General features: G+C 36.6%; 1 protein-coding gene across 4 annotated transcripts in view; it reads right to left on the bottom strand.

The window, feature by feature from the left end:
- LOC106871931 (tektin-2) overlaps positions 1 to 19,963 on the bottom strand; it is a 63,225-nt gene extending 43,262 nt beyond the window's left edge. The window contains exons 1-5 of one of the 4 annotated variants that reach the window (XM_052969771.2): positions 19,827 to 19,868; positions 18,590 to 18,648; positions 14,145 to 14,579; positions 10,922 to 11,136; positions 9,548 to 9,770 (exon numbers count right to left, since the gene is read on the bottom strand). In XM_052969771.2, coding sequence (XP_052825731.1) covers positions 9,548 to 9,770; positions 10,922 to 11,136; positions 14,145 to 14,555 — 849 coding nt within the window. In that variant the 5' untranslated portion in view covers positions 14,556 to 14,579; positions 18,590 to 18,648; positions 19,827 to 19,868. Of the gene's footprint in view, positions 1 to 9,547; positions 9,771 to 10,921; positions 11,137 to 14,144; positions 14,580 to 18,589; positions 18,649 to 19,826 lie in introns of all 4 variants that reach the window. The other 3 variants (XM_014918694.3, XM_089355580.1, XM_014918692.3) reach the window with 3 other exon arrangements.
- Positions 19,964 to 20,038: the final 75 nt, after the last annotated feature.

Genomic DNA, 20,038 nt, shown 5'->3' with positions numbered 1-20,038 from the left:
AGGAGAGCAGAAGAATAGTAATGACGACAGAGTAGACAGGAGAAGGACGAGAAAGATGACATGTGACTGAGTGGGTTGCAGAAGTGGGGAGGTGGTAGGAGAGGAGAGATAACTTGAAGAGCTCAGTAGGGGTGGTGTGATCAATGCAAAATGGAGGTGAAGAGAAGAGTATCAATGGAGATTGGGCACTATTTTTAACAGATAAGACACCATTTTGGTCTCATTCCATTACACAACTATGGTTGTTGTGATGGTGCTGATGGTGATGGTGCTGATGGTGATGGTGCTGATGGTGATGGTGCTGATGGTGATGGTGCTGATGGTGATGGTGCTGATGGTGATGGTGCTAGGAGCATTGGTGGTGGTGATGGTGGTGAATGTTATGCTTTGTTTGTGGTTGTGTATTGGTGGTGGTGGTGGTTGTGTTGTTGCTGTTGGTGGTGGTGGTGTTGGTGGTGGTGGTGTTGGTGGTGGTGGTGGTAGTGGTTGTTAGTGATGTGATGTAGTGGTTATATAGTTGTTGTTGCTCTTGTTGTTGATGATGACAACGGTGACGACGACGATGATGATGATGATGATAATGATGACGATGATGATGATGATAACGATGGTTGTGGTGGTGGCAGTGATGGTTGTATTCTTCAGCCCTATATCAGTCCTGATTGAATAGATCTTTAATCAAAGGCATCCCAGCTATGATCGTTTGTCTGTTTAGGGTTATCTGCAAAATTAATATTTCACAAGCCAGGATATGCATGCACAATGATGCATCTTGTATAGCTCTATACACACACACACACACACACACGCACATACAATATTTATTTGCATAAGATTATTTTCAGTTCTTTCCATTTCATCAGTTCAAACATCTGTTTGTGTGCTAGTGTGTCTATCTATTTAACAATCTGTCTGTCTGTTTGTCTGTCTGTCTATGTATCTATCTATCTCTATCTTTCTATGTCTGTCTATTGGCTGATCAATCTCTCTCTCTCTCTATTTATATATTTATCAATCTGTCTTTCTGTCTATTAATATATATGTATATCATCATCATCATCATCATCGTTTAACGTCCACCTTCCATGCTAGCATGGGTTGGACGATTTGACTGAGGACTGGTGAAACCGGATGGCAACACCAGGCTCCAATCTAATTTGGCAGAGTTTCTACAGCTGGATGCCCTTCCTAACGCCAACCACTCAGAGAGTGTAGTGGGTGCTTTTACGTGTCACCCGCACGAAAACGGCCACACTCAAAATGGTGTCTTTTATGTGCCACCCGCACAAGAGCCAGTCCAGGGGCACTGGCAACTATATATATATATATATATATATATATATATATATATATATATATATATGTATGTATGTATGTATATATGTATATATATATATGTACGGTTGATTCCAGTGCCATCTGACTGGTTCCTCTACTGGTGGCACACAAAAAGCACCATTCAAGCGTGGTTGTTGCCAGTGCCGCCTGACTGGCTCCTGTGCCGGTGGCACATAAAAAGTACTCACTACACTCTCAGAGTGGTTGGCGTTAAGAAGGGCATCCAGCTGTAGAAACATTACCAGATCAAATTGGAGCCTGATGCTGCCTTCTGGGTTGCCATCCCTCAATCAAACCGTCTGACCCATGCCAGCGTAGCAAGCAGATGCTAAACATTGACAATGATGATGATGATGATGATAATACAGAGCATATCTTCTTTTCTTTCTGTTGAGGTATATATCTTTTTACTCTAAAAATACATTTAAGTGTTTAATTCTACAAAAACAGAAAGAATATATATATACATATATATATATATACATATATATATATATACATATATATATATATATATATATATATATATATATATATATATATATATATATATATATATATATATATATATATATAACTGAATAATGGCAATGCCTCAACATGGCCACAATGTTTGGGCTATTGATTCAATTGATCTCTTTTACTGAACCATTAAGTTAGAGGAATGAAAACAAACCAACACCAGTTGTCACACAATGGTGTAAGAGGGGGACAAACACAAACGCAAAGACATGCACACATACACAAACTCACACATACATAATACATACCTACATACATACACACTCACACCAGGATTCCACACAGTTTCTTATTTCTTTATTGCCCACAAGGGGCTAAACATAGAGGGGACAAATAAGGACAGACAAAGGGATTAAGTTGATTAGATCGACCTCAATATGCAACTGGTACTTTATTTATCGATCTCGAAAGGTTGAAAGGCAAAGTTGACCTCGGCGGAAATTGAACTCAGAACGTAACTGCAGACGAAATACCACTAAGCATTTCGCCAGCGTGCTAATGTTTCTGCCAGATCGCCGCCTTTTTCCACACAGGATTCCTCACAGTTTCTTTTTACTGAATTCACTTCCAAGATATTGATTGGTCCAGGGCTATAGTAGAAGACACTTTCCCAAAGTACCATGCAATGAGGCTGAACCTGAAACAATTTGGTTGCAAAGCAAGTTTCTATTTTCAGTATATTTTATTTCATTAACCCCAGAGAAATGAAAAGCAAAGCTGGTTGATCCCGATATGATTTGAACTCCAAACATACAAGATCAAATCCAAATTCTTGAAGACATTAAGTTCAGTTTTTCACTTTTTCTTCCAATGGCTTCCCATACTTAAATAACAGCCATTGATCTGTTATTGATTTATTGATAATAACACAAGACTGCAAATATTTATGGTCGCATATAAAACTATTGAAGAGGCAAATTGGCAGATTCAGCAGAACATTCCAGAACAGAGGTTCTCAAACTTTTTGGGCCACTGCCACCCCTTCATGGCCACATAATACCCTCAGCGTCCCCGCCCCTATTTTTATGTATAAATAAATATTTTATATTTTACTAATTTATATATACTATAAATCATTTGATATTTAATATATTATTTGTATACAATACGATAATATAAATTCATAGCGTCCCCCAATCCACTGCTGTCCTCCCATTGCTACCTTTTTCTCTATCCTGCCCACCTCCCTTAGACACCCGAACCTCTCCAGGGGATGATAGCGCCCACTTTGAGAACCTATGTTGTAGAATGACAAGTCATGCAGTAATTGTTCTAGTTTTTGTGTTTTGTTCAAATACCACTGAAGAATTGGACACAGAATATCAATTTTAAAGTGCCTAAATCAGTCCTGATTTCAAATCCACCCTACGGAGGTGTCATTAGATTGGATTGGATTGCCCATGTTCAGTCTATTGCCGGATAAGGGCCTCAGCATGTTCTCTCCACTAGAGAAAGGCTTGAGATCATACTTGTTTGATAAACCTACTCTACCTCACTGACTCAATGTGACTTAGCAAATGTGTGTGCTGTTACTCCGTCGCTTACGACGTCGAGGGTTCCAGTTGATCCGATCAATGGAACAGCCTGCTCGTGAAAGTAACGTGCAAGTGGCTGAGCACTCCACAGACACGTGTATCTTTAACGTAGTTCTTGGGGATATTCAGCATGACACAGTGTGACAAGGCTAACCCTTTGAATCACAGGCACAACAGAAACAGGAAGTAAGAGTGAGAGAAAGTTGTGGTGGAAGAGTACAGCAGGGTTCCCCCACCATCCCCTGCCGGAGCCTCGTGGAGCTTTAGGTGTTTTCGCTCAATAAACACTCACAACACCCGGTCTGGGAATCGAAACCGCGATCCTATGACCGTGAGTCCGCTCCCCTAACCACTGGGCCATTGCGCCTCCGACTTGGCAAATAGATGCAGTTTATATCGCACTCATACCTAGGAGTAGTTGAGTCAATAACAGGCAGTTTAACTCAGAATAAAAAATACTGACAGAAAGGAGGTGGAACTCTTTACACCTGCTGCAGGTAGCATCCCAAGGGCTAGAAGCATGGTCAAATACACCCAGCCTCTCCTGTTAAGTGGATGATAATAATAGATGCAGTGGGTATTGAACCTTAAATGCCATGCATAAAATACATGATGTTCAGAGTTGGTGAATAATTATGATGTGCAGCATATTTCCTTATTGCCCACAAGGGGCTAAACATAGAGGGGACAAACAAGGACAGACAAAGGAACTAAGTTGATTACATCGACCCCAGTGCGTAACTGGTACTTAATTTATCGACCCCGAAAGAATGAAAGGCAAAGTCGACTTCAGCGGAATTTGAACTCAGAACGTAGTGGTAGATGAAATACTGCTAAGCATTTCGCCTGGTGTGCTAACGTTTCTGCTAGCTCGCAACTTTCTAATGATGAGTTTTTCAGTTCCGTTCTATTAACCGTTGCCATTGTCATGGTTACTGTTACCATCACTGCCACTGCTGCAGCTGCAACTGCCACCGCTGTTGCTGGTGTCATTGCCACCTCTTTCTGTCATAGCCACCACCACCATCATCACCACAACCACCGACAACAGCATCGTTGCTGTCTTCATTTAATGCCCACTTTCCCATGTGTAATTGGGCCACACTGAATTTTGTCGACACAGACATCTCTATGGCAGGATGTTCTTCCTGTTGCCAACCCTCATTTGTTTCCTAGAAGTTCAGGAAGAAGAAGAGGAAGAAGAAGAGGTGGAGGAGAAGAAGTGGAGGAGGAGGAGGAGGAGGAGGAGGAAGTAGAGGAGGAAGGAAGTAGAGGAGGAGGAAGTAGAGGAGGAGGAAGTAGAGGAGGAGGAAGTAGAGGAGGAGGAGGAGGTGGAGGAAGTGGAGGAGGGGGAAGTGGAGGAGGGGGAAGTGGAGGAGGAAGTGGAGGAGGAGGAGGCAGAGAAAGAAGAAGAAGAAGAAGAAGAAGAAGAGGGAGAGGAGGAGCAAGGGGAGGAAGTGAAGAAGAGGGGAGGTGGAGGAGGGAGAATGAGGCAGGAAGCAGAGAGTATGATGATGATGATGATGATGATGATGATGACATGATGATTTAAAATTTTCGAGTGGTGCTTTATTGATCTAGTGAGTTATGAATTTAACTTTACAACAATCATCTTTTCCAACACTGAAAAAGGGAAACAACTAAAATGGATGAATTATGTGAATTAGGATAATCTAATTAAAGCGTGGTTTACTGAATGCATTATGCAAAAATTTAATTAATTAATTGAAATATTCCTCTAATTTAGAGAAAGTAAACAAAAACTTAGTGCTAACTGCTGGTGAATTCCAAAGAAAAGGGGAGATAATTTCAAGAAATTAAGTATTAAACTCTCAGAGTCAGTTTACATGCTAAGGAGAGAAGGGAAAAAGGTCTGAACTTTGCTTGCAGGAGAGGGATAACTATGGACATGTTTCAGTCTATTTGACCTCATCAACATGCTATTGTCTAACAAGTAACTTATCTTTTACATATAGAGAAAAGTTATGAATAGCAGGAGGACAGCTTTATTTGCATGTTTTTATATTTTGGGAGATTGCCTGTAAACACAATCTTTGACTGTGGTTCACTTTAATTCTGGTTTATTTTCAAAAATTTTCAATTTACATTTTGTGAGTATATAAAGTTGTTGGATCAGGTAATGAAAGTCACAGAGAGGGTCATAGCCCAACTAATTAGGGAGAGAGTTAGTTTAGATGAGATGCAGTTTGGGTTTGTGCCAGGGAAAAGCACCACTGATGCTATATTTCTGGTAAGACAACTGCAGGAGAAATACTTAGCCAAAGATAATAAGCCTCTGCACCTGGCTTTCGTTGACATGGAAAAAGCCTTTGACAGGGTCCCCTGATCCCTTATCTGGTGGTCAATGCGGAAACTAGGGATAGATGAGTGGTTAGTGAGAACTGTACAAGCCATGTACAGAGATGCTGTCAGTAAAGTGAGGGCTGGCAACGAGTATAGTGAAGAATTCTGGGTAGGAGTAAGGGTCCACCAAGGATCAATCCTCAGCCCCCTTTTATTCATCATAGTCCTCCAGGCAATAACAGAGGAATTCAAAACAGGATTCCCCTGGGAGCTTCTCTATGCTGATGACCTCGCTTTAATTGCTGAGTCACTATCAGAACTAGAGGAGAAGTTTCAGGTGTGGAAGCAAGGTCTAGAATCGAAGGGCCTTAGAGTCAATCTAGCAAAACCAAAGTATTGTTAAGTAGCAAGGCAGACAAATCACAAATATCTTCAGGTAGATGACCCTGCTCAATTTGTAGAAAAGGCGTAGGTAGAAACTCCATAAGCTGTACCCAGTGTAAGCAATGGACACATAAGAGGTGCAGCAATATCAGAAGAAGGCTAACTGGGAAGATAGTTTTTGTGTGTGGCAAATGCTCTGGGGCAATAAACACTGAAAATGTGCAGAAAACAGCTTCCATCACATGCCAGGGGGAAAAGCTAGAAGTAGTCGATATGCGTGAGGGGCAGGGTTTTATCTTCTTCTCTTGGCACCATGTGATAATTGTACACGAGTATCACTGTCATACAGTTGGTATCAATCATTTCCAATCTGCCATGGAAACATGTCCAGAAATGAGGGAAATATCACCTTACATGGAACCAGGTGTGAAGTTGGCAACAAGAAGGGGCATCCAGTCAAAGAAAATCTGCCTCAGTGAATCCCATCTGACTGAAGAAAGAAAGTGTTAAAATGATGATGATAATGAATTAAGACTAAAAATGAATCAAGGGAAATAACCCACATAGACCAATAGCATGAATTTCAGTAAGTAAATTAAACAGGTTGGTACTAAATGTCACACATAACAAATTGTTGATTAATTAAAATTCTCCTCCTACTAGTGAAAGAGACCAAAACACTCAGCAACGGAGAATGAACCCAGGGAAAAGGGAGATAATTGCAATAATTTAGGAATGAATCTTCATGATCCTCATTTTAATATCACTTTTTCATACTTGCTTCGGTTAGATGTGTGGTATGGTGAATTTGCTGAGGAAGATTTTTCTGGATTCAGATGCCCTTCCAGTAGTGAGTCCTTGCCCATGTTTCCAAGCAAGGTAATATTTCCTCATAAATAGATGTGTATTTTTCACAGCGGACTGGAAATGAACGATCTTGCTTGTATAACGATAATGCTCATTAACAACAATCAAGCGATTTCAAGATAAGGACGCACACAAACACACACATATACATAAATACTTATTTGTGTACACACACACACACACACACACATATAAATAGATATATATAGCTGTGTGGAAAGAAGCTTGCTTCCCAACCACATGGTTCTGGGTTCAGTCCCACTGCATGGCACCTTGAGCAAGTGTCTTCTACTATAGCCTCAGGCAGACCAAAGCTTGTGAATGGATTTGATAGATGGAAATTGAAGGAAGCCCATCATCAGCATCATATTTTTCATTATCATTTAACATCCATTGGTGTTAGAAAGGGAAATCAGCTCTGGTCAAAATGTCCAACCCATGCCAGCATTGACAATGGACGTTAAATGATGATGATGATGATGTCCAAGCTGGCATGGGTTAGACATATTATATATTGGGTCACCCCATAAATAATGCAGTGTTTTCAATTGCGAATTAAAAGTTGGAAGGGGATGCATCAACTTGCCATAAAAGCAGGTAGTAATTTTACCTTAACCTTATTCTTAGTGCAAGTTTTGAAGAGTGCAGTTCAATTTTAACAGTTATTTTTTTCAAAGCTATGATGTAAGTGACAAAGGAGCATATTTGGAACATTTTGCTTCATGAATTCAATAAAGGCAACAACACAACGAAAAGTGCGAGGAATATTAATGCAGTATATGGGGATCAGACAATAAACATAAGCCAATGTCAGAAATTCTAAGCCAGAAACTAATGCATAGAAGATGAGCCTTGTCCTGGAAGATCTGTAGAGCTCAATGAGGACATCCTACAAATCCTGGTAGAACAAAATGTGGCATCAGCGCAGTCATTCAACAACTTCACCATGGTGAATGGCAACCTCTGGCATTTTTCTCTAAGCAGTTAAAACCAGCTGAAACTAAATATACACCAAGGGGGTGTGTAGTAGTCTATGTAGCTAAATACTTGAATGATCTCCCTTGCAAGAAGGTTTGTAGAGTAATCTCCCTTTACTAAGTTTCTCAAAGCATCTGTGTCATGAGACGTGATTCTTAATTATTCAAAAAGCTTAGCTTTTCTCTTGGAAGTTTCTAGAATGTCTAGCGTTCCATTAATAAAAACAGCTTGCTAACCCTGCCCTTTGCTTCTTAGTTGATTAGGCTTAGAGCCATTCACATCATTGCTATGTCTGTCTATTTCTCTACACCACATGACTGAAAGCCACCACTTAGCTGTTATTTCTCTGAACTTTCTTGTATAGATTACTTCATTCAACTAGATTCTACATTTTGATTATGTATCATCATCGATCAGTAAATAAAATATTTTTTTATGTAGTAAATATATAGTTCTTGAATTTATTCTTCATCTCTATATGAAATCCTGTAATAATATACATGCAGCCATATCAACACCTGGTACTGAATACATATTTCCACAACAGGATAATGCTCAGCCACATACAGCGAGGATGACGTTCCAAAGGCTGGAGCAGTTTAAATGGGAAACAATGCCCCACCCACCATATTCGCTGGACATTGCCCCATCTGATTATCATTTATTCCGCAGTCTTCAAAATCATTTGGACAGAAAAAATATGAATTCTGTAGACGTGGTCAGAACAGTACTGGAGGAGAATTTTTCATCATGTACAAGTGAATTTGGAAGTGATGCCTGTACATGATAATTTTTTATAGTGGGGAAAAGATTTGCACAAATCCAATCCCACTCTCTAAACATGGACAACATAAACTGGAACAGAAGAACTAGTCTACATCATCGAATATTGTCAGTGTCGCAGGTTTTCTCTCAGAGTTTCCCTCTCCTAGAGAGATATTGTGACAACAAAAGAGGGGCCACCCACTACCAGTGAGCCAACCATGTACCTGGACACCAACCCAGGTATTTCCACATCCCTGTGCATATATACATGCATACATACACATGTACACACACATGCATGCATACATACATGCATACATACATACATGCATGCATGCATACATACATACATACATACAAACATACATACATACATACAAATGTAAATATATATATATAGGGATATATATAGAAAGAAATAAGAACTGAAAATATTCAGTAGATGAACACTCATGTATGTTTATAGAGATAGTTATAAATTTACAAAATTAATTTACATGGAGTACAAAAAATACAGAAATCTAAGGTAAGAGGCATGTATTCCAAGTCCAACAGCTGTTTCTGGGGACTCGGAATTACATCTGCATCGCTATCTCTCTCTCTCTCTCTCTCACTTTATATATGTATATATCATCATCATCATATGTATATATGATGGACTTCTTTCAGTTTCAGTAAACCAAATCCACTCACAAGGCTTTGATCTGATCAGGGCTATAGTAGAAGACACTTGCTCAAGGCACCACACATTGGGACTGAGCCGCAGACCACATGGTTGGTAAGTAAGCTTCTTAATCACACAGCCAGTCCTGTATCAACAGAACCAATCTCTCAAAGTTAAATTACAGACTTACATTTTTCTTTTGCCATTCTAATTCTTTGATTGCTCTTTCATATTCATGCATTCGTTTTCTAAAACTGTAACCAGTTGATTTTTGGGCCGTCTCCAAATCATTCCGAGCCTGTTGCAAATTATGATGAATTGTTTCCCTTAGAGTACGAGATCCTCTTACCTCAGCTTCAGCACGTTGAGCGTTATAATGACTGAATTCTTCCCATTCACAAGGGGTGGTGGAACTGAAAGAAACAGTAGAGAAAATAAAATAAAGAAATTATTAGATATGTGTTATAATAGGCCCAGGCATGGCTTTGTGGTTAAGATTTTCACTTCCCAACCACACAAGTTTTGTGTTCAGTCCCACTGTATGGCACTTTGGGCAACTGTCTTCTACTATAGCTGTCAACCATCCAAAGCTTTGTTAGTGGCTTTGGTAGATGGAAACTGAAAGAAGCCTGTTGTATATGTATGTGTGTGTGTGTGTTTGTATATGTGTATGTATGTGGTCTAATTCATGTAAATAATGTTAGCCTTATAAACCAATTCTCTTTCCAGACACAAATTGTTCAAAAGACAGTTATTGGGGGCTCTACAATTACAAGATCTTTATGAAATATTCCTCATGCTATGATTCTTATTGTGATTGATGATCATTGAGCCTATTTTGGGGAGACAACTTTATCTAACATTAACTATGTTTTTATTAAAGAGAAACACTGTAGTATTAATGTGTGTGAAAGAAGTAGCTAACTATGAGTTTCAGAAATCATTTATTGATATTTACGGCAATGCTCATGTTATATGGAGGATCAAACCACAATATTTTCCTATGTCCATATCCTTCTAACCAAGATTTGATTCAATGTAGGTTATATTGTTCTAAAAATGGAATCTTTCAATGCTGCATTTAATTTTTGATGCAGCAGTTAATTTCTTTTTATCACAGAGAAATTAAACATTATAACTTCACAAGTAAACATAATGGAGGAAACCTCATCATGTATGCACAAACAACAATTCAAACTATGAAATTTCAAGCATAAACCCTCGTCCACCTTTTTACCCATTCAACTAGGATAAATTCAAGATATATGCCTGCAGTCCATCTTGAAAGCTTGTTCGGTTTTCTTGATATGTTGCGCAATCTTTGTAAGTAAATGACTCAGTCATTTGATGTCATTTCTTTCTTTGTCTCTGCATAAACATGTCCACAATGTGTGTTGCTTGACAGACTTGAATATTATTATCTCCCTTGGAACAAATATTGGGATGGCTGCAGGAAAAACTCTACCCCAACATACTCTCATCTGACCCAAGCAAGCATGGAAAAGTAGATGATGATGATGATATCTTCAAGCAATATTGGACATGAATGAGAAGAATTCCTTACCCCTTTGGAACTCTCAATGGGTCTGGCTTGAAGCTAATGTTTGGAGATTTGTGGGACAGATTGTACTGGTCAATGTCAATATCCATGGCAATATTCTTATCTTGAAAGTCCGCCTGAACCTGCTGACGGGCTTCTTGCAGACGGACAAGTTGCTCAAAACTCTCAGATATGCGTTGTTGCAATAGTGCTTTGATGCCATTTATAACCTGGGTCTCCTATAATACAAATATTTACAAAGATTTGGCAATCATTTAACAATGGAGAACGATTAACAACATATAGTATGGACAACAGAAGTGAATATTATTATGAAGTCATTAGGCTTGTGATTGTACTCTTACTCGGGATCATAGTTGTGTACTCTTACTTAGGATCAAAGTTATGATCAAGATCACGCTTGTAACTGTGCCTCTGCTCATGCTCCCTGCGATCAATTGCTTTTTTTATTTCTTTTTCACTTTTACAACTTTGCTACCTGTATATTTAACGTTAGTTATATCAATTTAATTTTAGCAATAATACAGGGCTACAATAATTTTGTTACATAGACTGTACTGGTCTTTCCAAATTAATTAGTTGTTTTTTTTAGTGATAATCAAGAAAGTGTTAAATTTTTGAAAAATTATTGATAATCGAATATGCTGCACATTCTGCAATATATACAGAGCTCCTTTTTCTTTTCTCTTTCATGCCATAAAACATATGCTGAGACCCCCTTCGGTCATGACTGACCATGGGATTGCACCTAGAAAGTTACCCTCCCAGGCACAAGTCCGGGCAAGGTTGTTTATGGAAGACCAGCAGTCGCCCATGCATACCAGCCTCCTCTCTCCACACTACTGATGTTATCTAAGAGAAAGGCATAAAACATATATTATATTTATATTATGACTATCTGTGTGTATGTGTATATATATATATATATATATATATATATATATATATATATATATATACGTGAGTAAAAATAAATACAAAAAAGGGGTTTTGTATGATTGTGTATAGAGAATATATTATTTTGTTTAAAAGAGTTCCAACTCTGTCTGTTTTTTATGTTTTATTTATATTCTTGTAAAATTAATGTGGGATATAGAATATGGAATATACAATATATAATATAAAAATGGATGGTACATTGAAATAAAGTATTGAATGTCTTATTGAATATATGGAATATGTCTTATTGAATAGATGAAATATTGAGTGTTCAATATAAAGGATTAAATATATATGCCTTTATATATTTAATCCTTTATATTGAACACTCAATATTTCATCTATTCAATAAGACATTCAATACTTTATTTCATTGTACCATCCATTTTTATATTATATATTGTATATTCCATATTCTATATCCCACATTAATTTTACAAGAATATAAATAAAACATAAAAAACAGACAGAGTTGGAACTCTTTTAAACAAAATAATATATATATATATATATACACACATACACACACAATCAATAAGATAAGATAAGAAAATAGAGAGACAATTAATAAATTATTATTTATTAATTAAAAAAATTGACAACATCTCTAACAACTGTTTCAATTCTAGACCTTCAGAAAATTAATTAATTGAATTAAAAATTATTTGAAAGTAAAAACTTGTCAGAAGTAGTTAAAGATATACAAATTAGGTGTTCAATTCCTGCATATATGTGTGTGTGTGTGTGTGTGTGTGTGTGTGTGTGTGAGTGTATGTTAGGACAGCGAGCTGGTAGAACCATTAGCAAGCTGGGCGAAATGCTTAGTGGTATTTCATCTGCTGTTACATTTTGAGTTCAAATTGCGATGAGGTCGACTTTGCCTTTCATCCTTTTGGGGTCGATTAAATAAGTACCATTTATGCACTGGGGTTGATGTAATCAACTTAATTCCTTCGTTTGTCCTTGTTTATCCCCTCTATGTTTAGCACCCTGTGGGCAATAAAGAAATATATGTGTGTGTGTGTGTGTGGGATGTATATATATATGTGTGTGTGTATGTATATATATGTGTGTGTATATATATATATATATATATACTGTCCGATGAACGGGAACGTGAAACTCAGAGTAACAATTTTTTGTTATATTTCTGCTGCTTTTAAATAAAGTATATATATATATAAATATGTATATATATATATGTGTGTGTGTGTGTGTGTGTATATATGTATATATATATATATATATATATATATATATATATATATATATATATATATATATATATATATGTATATACACATATACATACATAGATATATATGTTCAGTTCCTTTGGTGAACCTATGAAACTTTAAGCTGCGTGGAGCTGAATGCTAAATAATAGGAGCCATACTGTTGCCATGTAAAAAGCACTCAGTACACTTTGTGAATTGTTTGGTGTTAAGAAGAGCATCCAGCCGTAGAAACGATGTCAAAACAGACAACTGGAGTTGGGCAGCTCTCCAGCTGGCCACCTCTTCTCAAACCATCCAATCCATATCAGCATGGAAAACAGATGATAAAAGTTGATAATGATGATGATACACACACACACACGCGTACGTACGCCCGTGTATGTATGTATGTATGTATGTATGTATGTATGTTTATTATGTATGGGAGATGGATGCTAAATGATTATGTACATATGTATATAAATAAGAAGACAGACTAATATGGACCACCTCTTCCCAGCAGTAAAAATGGGTTTACACTGGGCCAACACCCCTACTTAGAAGAAAGCACAGTTACAGAAGCATTGATATCAGTTCAAATTCGACAAAACCCGAGGGAGGAAAGTCTTCCTTCATGGAGATATACGAAGTGGGATATTGAAGTAGAGCTGGAAAAAGCTGGAATCAACTTGAGAGAAGTAAAAAAGACAGCCTATAGCCAAGTATCTATGCTCCATAGGCACAGCGCAAAGGGCTTCACCCTGTAGCATTTAAACTTGCTATATCTTACTCAAATATTCTACCTGTTTTATGTTCAAATCTATCCTACAATGTCATTCTAAAAATAATCACTTGATCGAAATCTTAAAGCTATGACATAAAGCATGATTAATTTAAAACAAAATGAGCCGATAAGCATTACATGTGACAGAGTAATTTGAGTGTTGAAGAGTTAAACATAGCAAGAATTGGAATTGGTTAAATATTTCTATAATGTATTCTAGACATGACTGGAATCAATAACAGAAAAATAATACCCAAATAAAATCATTTGTCTCAAATCAACAAACCTTTCTAAGCTCAAGCTCAGGGTCATCTTCAGTAAGGTCAATACCATAGTGGCCCTCTCGAAGGGTCAAATTTTCTACGTTAACATCAGTTGCAAGATTCATGTCCTCAAGTTGCTGTTCCGCCAAATCTTTGGATACAGATAAATCTCCAATTTCTTCATCCAGATCCTGTAGCACTTTCTCAAGTATTTCTTTCCATTTTCTAATTTGGTCTACTCTATCACCGAGCCTGATATTATTGTGGTACTCGTCCCATTTTGTCTGAGCATAGGTTTCATTGCGTAGGTATCGCCCTTCTTGTCGACAGTTAGTGGAGGCCTTTTGCTCTCGTTCAGAATTTGTAGAGATGCTATAGTTGTTGGTAAACCAATCCTTTGGTTGGTAATGAACTTTGTGAAGTTCAGTGGCCATCTTGAAAATTTAACTGCACTACTCCTGCAATGGAAAGACAGAATTAATAAAGAAAATGAGACATTTATAATCAATTAAAGAAATTCTAGTCAAAAATTCATGACATATTATCAATACAAGATAGTTATAGACTAAATTAAAATTAGACAATGCTTTCAAGAAACTGTTTCTATCATGTGAATATATGAATGAATAGTCTAGACATGGCTGTGTGGTGAGAACCATGCTTTGCAGCCAAGTGATTTCAGGTTCAATCACATTGTGAGGCACCTTGGGCTAGTTATTTTCTACTAAAGTCCCAGCACAACCAATGCCTTGTAAGTGAATTTGGTAGGTGGAAGCTGTCAAAGCATGTGTGTGTATGTGTATGTGTGTGTGTATGTATGTGTGTGTGTGTGTGTGTGTGTGTGCACATGTGTTTGTGTGTGTGTATGTGCTTGTGTTTGTTACCAACACCCCACAGCTTGATAACCACTGTTGGTTTGTTTATATTTCTGCAACTTAGCTGTTAAGCAACAGATACTGACAGGGTAAGTACCAGACTTTAAAAAACAAGTACAGGGGGAGATTTATCTAACCAGACCCTTCATTGGAAACAGCTATAGTGGATTAACACATTATCCATCTATTGTTATTTGCCTATTTATATGTGTATTTAATACTTTTTCGCTGTACTGTGTATTTGTTTCTTTTTGTATTTGTTATTTATTATTGATCTTCTGTAAAAATGAAGCTGAATTCCTTAATTTGCTGCTTTTCTATACACAAACCAAGAAGATATCCTGTGGAACAGTCATTATTTTAATGAGATACATACTGTAATCACCTGAAGAGACACATCTACACAAACGGATACTTCTAAACCAGTTGTTAAGTATCCCACCCAGGAGGGATCAATGCTAGATGGGTCAAAACAAGTGTAGTGGTTAATGAACATTCTCATATCTTCCATCTTCCTTCTCTCTCATTAATCAATCAAATATATATATATATATATATGTGTTTGTGTGTGTGTGTGTGTGTGTGTGTGTGTGTGTGTGTGTGTGTGTGTGTGTGTGTGTGAAGGCGCATGATTCAGTGGCTAGAGCATCAAGCTTATGATCGTGAGGTTGTGAGTTCGAATCCCAGACTGGGCTGCGTGTTGTGTTCTTGAGCAAGACACTCTATTTCATGTTGCTCCAGTTCATTCAGCTGTAGAAATGAGTTGCGATATTACAGGTGCCAAGCTGTATCAGCCTTTGCCTTTCCCTTGGATGACATTGGTGGTGTGAAGAGAGGAGGCTGGTATGCATGGGCGACTACTGGTCTTCCATAAACAACCTTGCTCAGACTTGTGCCTGGAAGGGTAACTTTCTAGGTGCAATCCCATGGTCAGTCATGACGAAGGAGGTCTCAGCATATATATATATATATATATATATATATATATATATATATATATATATATAGTGAAGTATATTGCCACTTAAATGTGGCTGACCCCTAGGGGTGGATGTTACTATTCGATATATATATATATATATATATATATATATATATATATATATATATATATATATATATACATATATATATATATATATATATATACATATATATATATATATACATATATATATATATACATATATATATATATATATATATATACATATATATATATATATATATATATATATACATATATATATATATATATATATATATATATATATATATATATATATATATATATGTGTGTGTGTATATAGATATATATACATACATGTGTGTGTGTGTGTGTGTGTGCATACATGTATGCGTGTGTATATGTGGATTCTATGAATGATGTATTACTTTCAACATGCCTATTGGAGTAATTTCCCTTTATTCAACGTTTTTTTTTTCATAGCGTTTTGTCTTAATAACTGATGAGATGCCTGAGCAGACTTCAGCCCCAGCATCCAAAACTCTGAGTTTTATTATGACAACCAACTCATTGTCACATATTATATTTATAGATAAATTCCTCTATTTTACATAATATTGAGGTCTCATTCACTTTTTTGTTGTCATATTATTATTATTAATATATATATATATATATATAAACACACACACTCACACACATACATATATGTATATACACATATCATCATCAACATACAGTGTTTTGAATCCGGGTTTTGTCCCTGTTAATGGGAGTGGCCGGAGCAAACTCAATGCCATAGCAACCACCCTCACATCATCTTGCCCTGTTTTGGGCATCTTCCCTCCTCAAGCCAACCCTCCCAATCTCCTCCAACTGTCCCGCTACATTTTCCTTGGTCTACCACAAACTCAAGCATATACACATACACACACACGTGCACACACACTTCAGATAATCCATTGTGATTTGAAGGTGTTGTGATATCTATTTCTAATGAGGTAAGTGATTACACAGAGGATTATCACCAGTTCACAGTTTAACATCTCAGTCTTATTTGTTCACTGCACTGCTGCTGACAGGATTTAACATGCTACTTGTAGTCTGGCAACCTGTCAGCTTATCCATCTATATTCATCATGTTTTCTTTTACATAATTAATTAAACCTCATTGATGTAATCAACCTGGGAGGGCCTGTTAGGCTTCCTACACATTTATAATAACAAAACTAACAAATACAAGATAAATGAAACTCTGCCATCATGTCTGCTACAATCATTAGCAGTCCATTTTGGAAGTATTAACACTTGTTTTCAAATGATTTTCCTATTATAAAAAAACCTGCTTATAAATTTGTTATGAGTATGTAACTAATAAATAAAAGAAAGCAAATGATTTATTAATGTCTTACTCCTTTCGCTCTTTGTCTCTTTTTCACTCACACACTTCATTTGTATCCCCTCCCCTCTTATTTCATTAAATACATTTTGTTTTTTCCCTCTCACAGTTATTTTCGCTTTCTTTCCTTGCAATGCTCTCTCTCTCTCTCTCTCTCTCTCTCTTTCTCTCTCTTTCTTTTCCTTCTGTTCAATTGTTTTCATTAAAAGTACTAGCAGGTATACTGCCCTCCTGGTGATTTTCCACTAATGTACACGCACACATACACTCACAGAGGGTTGGCCAAATGTCACCTGACAGTAAATCAAAACCACTTAATTCCAAGAATTATTTATATTTAACAACTGAATGAATTTAATAAAAGCATCTAAATATGAAACATCATGAAAACTTTTCAAACTGAAGTCCTTCTTGAGCGACACACTTTTCCATTCAAGTCAATACAGAATTACAGGGAGTATTTATGGAATTTTGATTTACTGTCGGGTGACTTCTGGCCAACCCTGTATGACAAAGGCATTAATCAGCACCAGTATTGCTAGAAATAAGAATCAAAACACCTCAATAACTGTAGCTCTTATTTCTAGCAATACTAGTGCTGATTAGTGCCATTTGTCACTTTTAGTGATACATATATTTCTGCCTTTAGGTTGTAAAATTGTGAATTAGCCAACCATATTATTTTGATATGTGTGTGTGTGTGTGTGTGTGTGTGTGTGTGTGTGTGTGTGTGTGTATTATATATATCATCATCATCATCATCGTTTAACATCAGTTTTCCATGCTGGCATGGGTTGGATGGTTTGATTGAGGACTGGCAAGCCAGTAGGCTGCAACTGGCTCCGATCTGATCTGGCAAGGTTTCTACAGCTGGATGCCCTTCCTAACGCCAACCACTCCAAGAGTGTAGTGGGTGCTTTTTACGTGCCACCTGCATGAGAGTCAGTCAGGGCACACTGGCATCGACCACATCCAGATTGTGCTTTTTATGTGACATCAACATAGGGAGCCACTCAGCCAGCACTGCATTATCCCATGTTCAAATGGTGCTTATTACATGCCACCAGCATGGGTGCCAGTCAGGCGGCACTAACCATGACTACGATTTCAATTTCACTTAACTCAACAGGTCTTCTCAAGCACAGCATATCACCTGATGATTCAAGGGTACTTTTAATGGGCTGGTTATGCAACACTGGCATTGGCCATGGCTGCAATCTCACTTACTTGCCGGATCTTCTCAATCATAGCATATCTCCAAAGGTCTCAGTCTCTTGTTATTGCCTCTGTGAAGCCCAAATGTAATGTAATATAATTAGTGATTAATCCTTTTTACAATTAAAATAAACATGAAAAAGGTTATTTAAGTGATTTTTGTTAGTGTGTTTTGTATAGTTTCCATCTGCCCAATTTCCCTCAGAAGATGCTTATCCAAGGAGTGAATATAAATAATGAATGCAAAATAAATGTATAAAGAAATAAATGAATGAAATAAAAATTTTCTACTTCTTGGGTTTGATAACTTTGTGGAATAGTTTGTATTGTAAAACAAGACTGTAATGGTTTTGAGGATGATGATGATGATGATGTTAACAATAATGATGATGATGCTGATGGTAATAATGATGATGATGATCATGATGTTACTGTCTTTAACCCTCTCTGTTACTTTCACTTTCTTTCCTTGAAATGCTCTGTCTCTCTCTCTCACCAATAAATACCCAATCGAAACTTTTTAGCTGTAATGTAATATTTTTAGAAGCCTGTTGTATGTCTATGACTACATTATTTAATGTGCCCTTCCTTATCATTGTTTCTTTTCTTTTTTTTTTTCATAACGATAATAGGCTGTAAGGGAAGGGAGATTTGGCTGCTATTTCATGCAGGGAGAGCAACCACATACAGATTCGCTTATTGGATCTAGAGTAGTAATGCAGCTACTGCTGATAAGGAGGAAGCTAAAATATATATATTTGTCTATTTGGGGATTTAAAAATATTTTCTGAGAATGTTATCTTCGGATTCAGAAAATCAGACCGAATTATTGAAAGGAAAAATTTATATATGCAATTTTTTAAATCTTAACTATTAAAAAAAAGAAAAAAAATTGAATTTGAAATGCGACTGAAAAATATTTTACCGAATGACTAAAGGAAAAGAAATGAGAATATATGATATTAATAGCAATATCATTTATTTTTCGAGATAATTTAGGGAAGATTCTTTATATTACCAACTCCTAGTTTTTTTTTATTTTATTTTATTTTTTATTTTTTACTATAAATGCATATCGTTTAAATGCAAGCGAGCGACATTGACAATTGACAAGAGAATAAAATAAGGATTTTTCCGTAATATTTATAAATATATAAAAAAGGCGAACAGAAAAACATTGATAAAATTTAGTTTTCACAGTTATCATTGAATTGAAATCGAAGAATTTTTAAGACAAAAAGTATTTTACCTGCTATTGAAATTGTCGTTAGAAGTGTGTATACACGTTGTCATGACAACACCTCACTATGTTAACTCGTCAGCAATTAGTGGAGTCGACAACAGTGAGAACCAATCAAATATCGCTTTACTAACGGTGTTTTGTAAATCATGTGATTACCATCTCGTGACTTTATTTATAAATAAGTTCTTACTCAGTCTTGACAAACTTTTATAGAAACA

The sequence above is a fragment of the Octopus bimaculoides genome, chromosome 7 (assembly GCF_046866305.1).
Source record: "Octopus bimaculoides isolate indiv1 chromosome 7, ASM4686630v1, whole genome shotgun sequence".
In the NCBI taxonomy this organism is placed as follows: Eukaryota; Metazoa; Mollusca; class Cephalopoda; order Octopoda; family Octopodidae; genus Octopus; species Octopus bimaculoides.
Note: the sequence above shows the minus strand (reverse complement) of the source record. Positions and strands in the feature narration are given on the sequence as shown.